We start from the raw sequence: 2,224 nt of genomic DNA on the forward strand, positions 1-2,224 counted from the left end.
GACGACCGAGTCCCACAACCAATGCTGCTGGGGCCGCCAGAGCCATCAACCCACATAATAAGTTGTCATGGTAGCACTTTTGATGCATTTTCATAAATTTAACGTTTTTTTTTACTTCAAATATATATATATTTATTTCGCAGACCACTTTGAAAGCATACTTCCTGTATATATATAAAAATATACATAACATATATAAAATACATATATTTGTCATATATATATATATATAATATATACATACATAAAATATATTCATAATATATAAATTATATATAATTTTTATAATATATCAAATATATATATATAATATTTATAATATATATATAATATTTATAAATATATATATATATATATGATCTGCCTGAGCAAAGCCAAGTTGAAATAAAATCAATTTCCAAACGGAAGGCAATGTGTTCTCACCGGTCATTCAGTGACATCCTTGTAGTGCTCTTTAGCACTATCTTGGCAGGGACTTGAGCCATCTTATTGGATATCTGCAAATAGAATAATAAAACACAGAGACATTAATAATAGATTTGGAAGCTTTATGAAATGTATATGTCTCGCAGTAAAGTCACAGATAAATTTGGTTATGATAAAAGAAGCAATATGGAAGTGAAATATCTATATAATAATCTGCTTGTTCGTTTACCGTTTACCCGTTATACTTTAGGTAGAGAAGGAGGAGGTGGAGTGAATGAGAGGAGGAGAGAAAGAGAGAGGGAGAGAAATGAGTAGAGAAGAAAGAGAGGTCAAATGCATCATGTGGTTAGTTGAAAAAAGAGGTGAAGAGAAAAAGACGGTGAGAGAAAAGTGGGAGAGAGAAGAGTTAATGACATGCTGCCAGGTGGGGAGGGAAAAGTGAAAGGAAAGAGAGAAATGTTAAAGGCATCAAGAGGGGTATTGCATGGTTAAAAAGTTTGTTGAAGAGAGAAATATAAGGTAATTAGCAGAGGGAAATTTGAAAATTATATGATATAATTATTGTGACTAGAAGTGAAATAACTCAGCAGAATATAAATATAAATCATATTTTCTCTCTTAAATCGCTTCTCTTAATCTTTTTCGTTCTGTGGAATTTTCACAGGTCTCACCCAAATATGGTGGGTGGGGCATTGCTTCCCATTCAAACTGCTCCAGCCTTTGGAGTGTCATCTTTGCTGCATGTGGCTGAGCTTTATCCTGACATGGCCATTTTACTTCTAGTGCCGACCTAAGCTCTTCAGACTGCCAGCAGTAAATCTCTTTTGTTATTGTCTGGTTTGGGTTTAAATGTTCAAAGTGGACCCAAACCTTTCATATCCCACCAAACAGATAACAACATCTTATGTGGGTGAAGACCTTCTTTAGCCTGGGGTGCTGGTATTTCTCCTTTCCCTACCTACTGTCTTCGGTGCTTGACATTTTTATAGAGAACCCATTTCTCGTCACCAGTCACTATTCAGTCAGAAAAAGGGTTCATTCGTGAGACATGACAACAAAGAACACACATTCACTCTGTGTGCGCTTAGACTCAGAAAGTTTGTGGGGAACTCATTGACCCAACTTGCAAACTTTTCTGATGGCACACAGGTGTCAATGAATGGGTGAATTACCAAATCCAAGTTTCTCTGCTAGTTCCTCAACAGTTACAATGGGATTTTGTTTCACCAGGGTTTGCAGGATATCCTCATCGAGCTCTACAGATCTTCCATGACAAGGCTCATCATCTAGGCTGTAGCTTCCGGCTTGGAATTTCTGGAAACCACCGTTGATACTGGCTTATGCTTATTGTCCAATCCCCATTTACTGCATTAATATCCCTCACACTTTCCATTGTGTTGTTGCCTTTACTGAACTCATAAAGCAAAATATGCCGAATATGCTCCATTGTCACTTCCACTACAGCTTTGAAGACATAACTGTTAAAATCAAAGTACACTCTTCAACACTTGCACTTAGAATAAGGACAAGGTAAAATTACTGCCTGGTTTTATAGGAAGTTGATGCAGGTAGTTTATCCTGTACCCCTCCAACTTTTAGCTCACACAATGTATGAAAGGCAAAAATAGACCCTGGAGGAATTTGAACTCAGAACATAAAGATGGACAAAATGCTGCTAAGCATTTTGCCTGACATGCTAACATTTCTGCCAGCTCACCACCTTAACCATCATCATCATCATCGTTTAACGTCCGCTTTCCATGCTAGCATGGGTTGGATGATTTGACTGAGGACTGGT

General features: G+C 36.9%; 1 protein-coding gene across 1 annotated transcript in view; it reads right to left on the bottom strand.

Moving 5' to 3' along the window:
• Positions 1–493, bottom strand: part of LOC106870582 (chromatin target of PRMT1 protein) — a 42,348-nt gene extending 41,855 nt beyond the window's left edge. The window contains exon 1 of the mRNA XM_052977722.1: positions 424–493. Within this exon, the coding sequence (XP_052833682.1) occupies positions 424–485 (62 nt within the window). The 5' untranslated portion in view covers positions 486–493. The remainder of the gene's footprint in view (positions 1–423) is intronic.
• Between the last annotated feature and the right edge of the window lie 1,731 nt (positions 494–2,224).

Source organism: Octopus bimaculoides, chromosome 28, assembly GCF_001194135.2.
Source record: "Octopus bimaculoides isolate UCB-OBI-ISO-001 chromosome 28, ASM119413v2, whole genome shotgun sequence".
Lineage (NCBI taxonomy): Eukaryota > Metazoa > Mollusca > Cephalopoda > Octopoda > Octopodidae > Octopus > Octopus bimaculoides.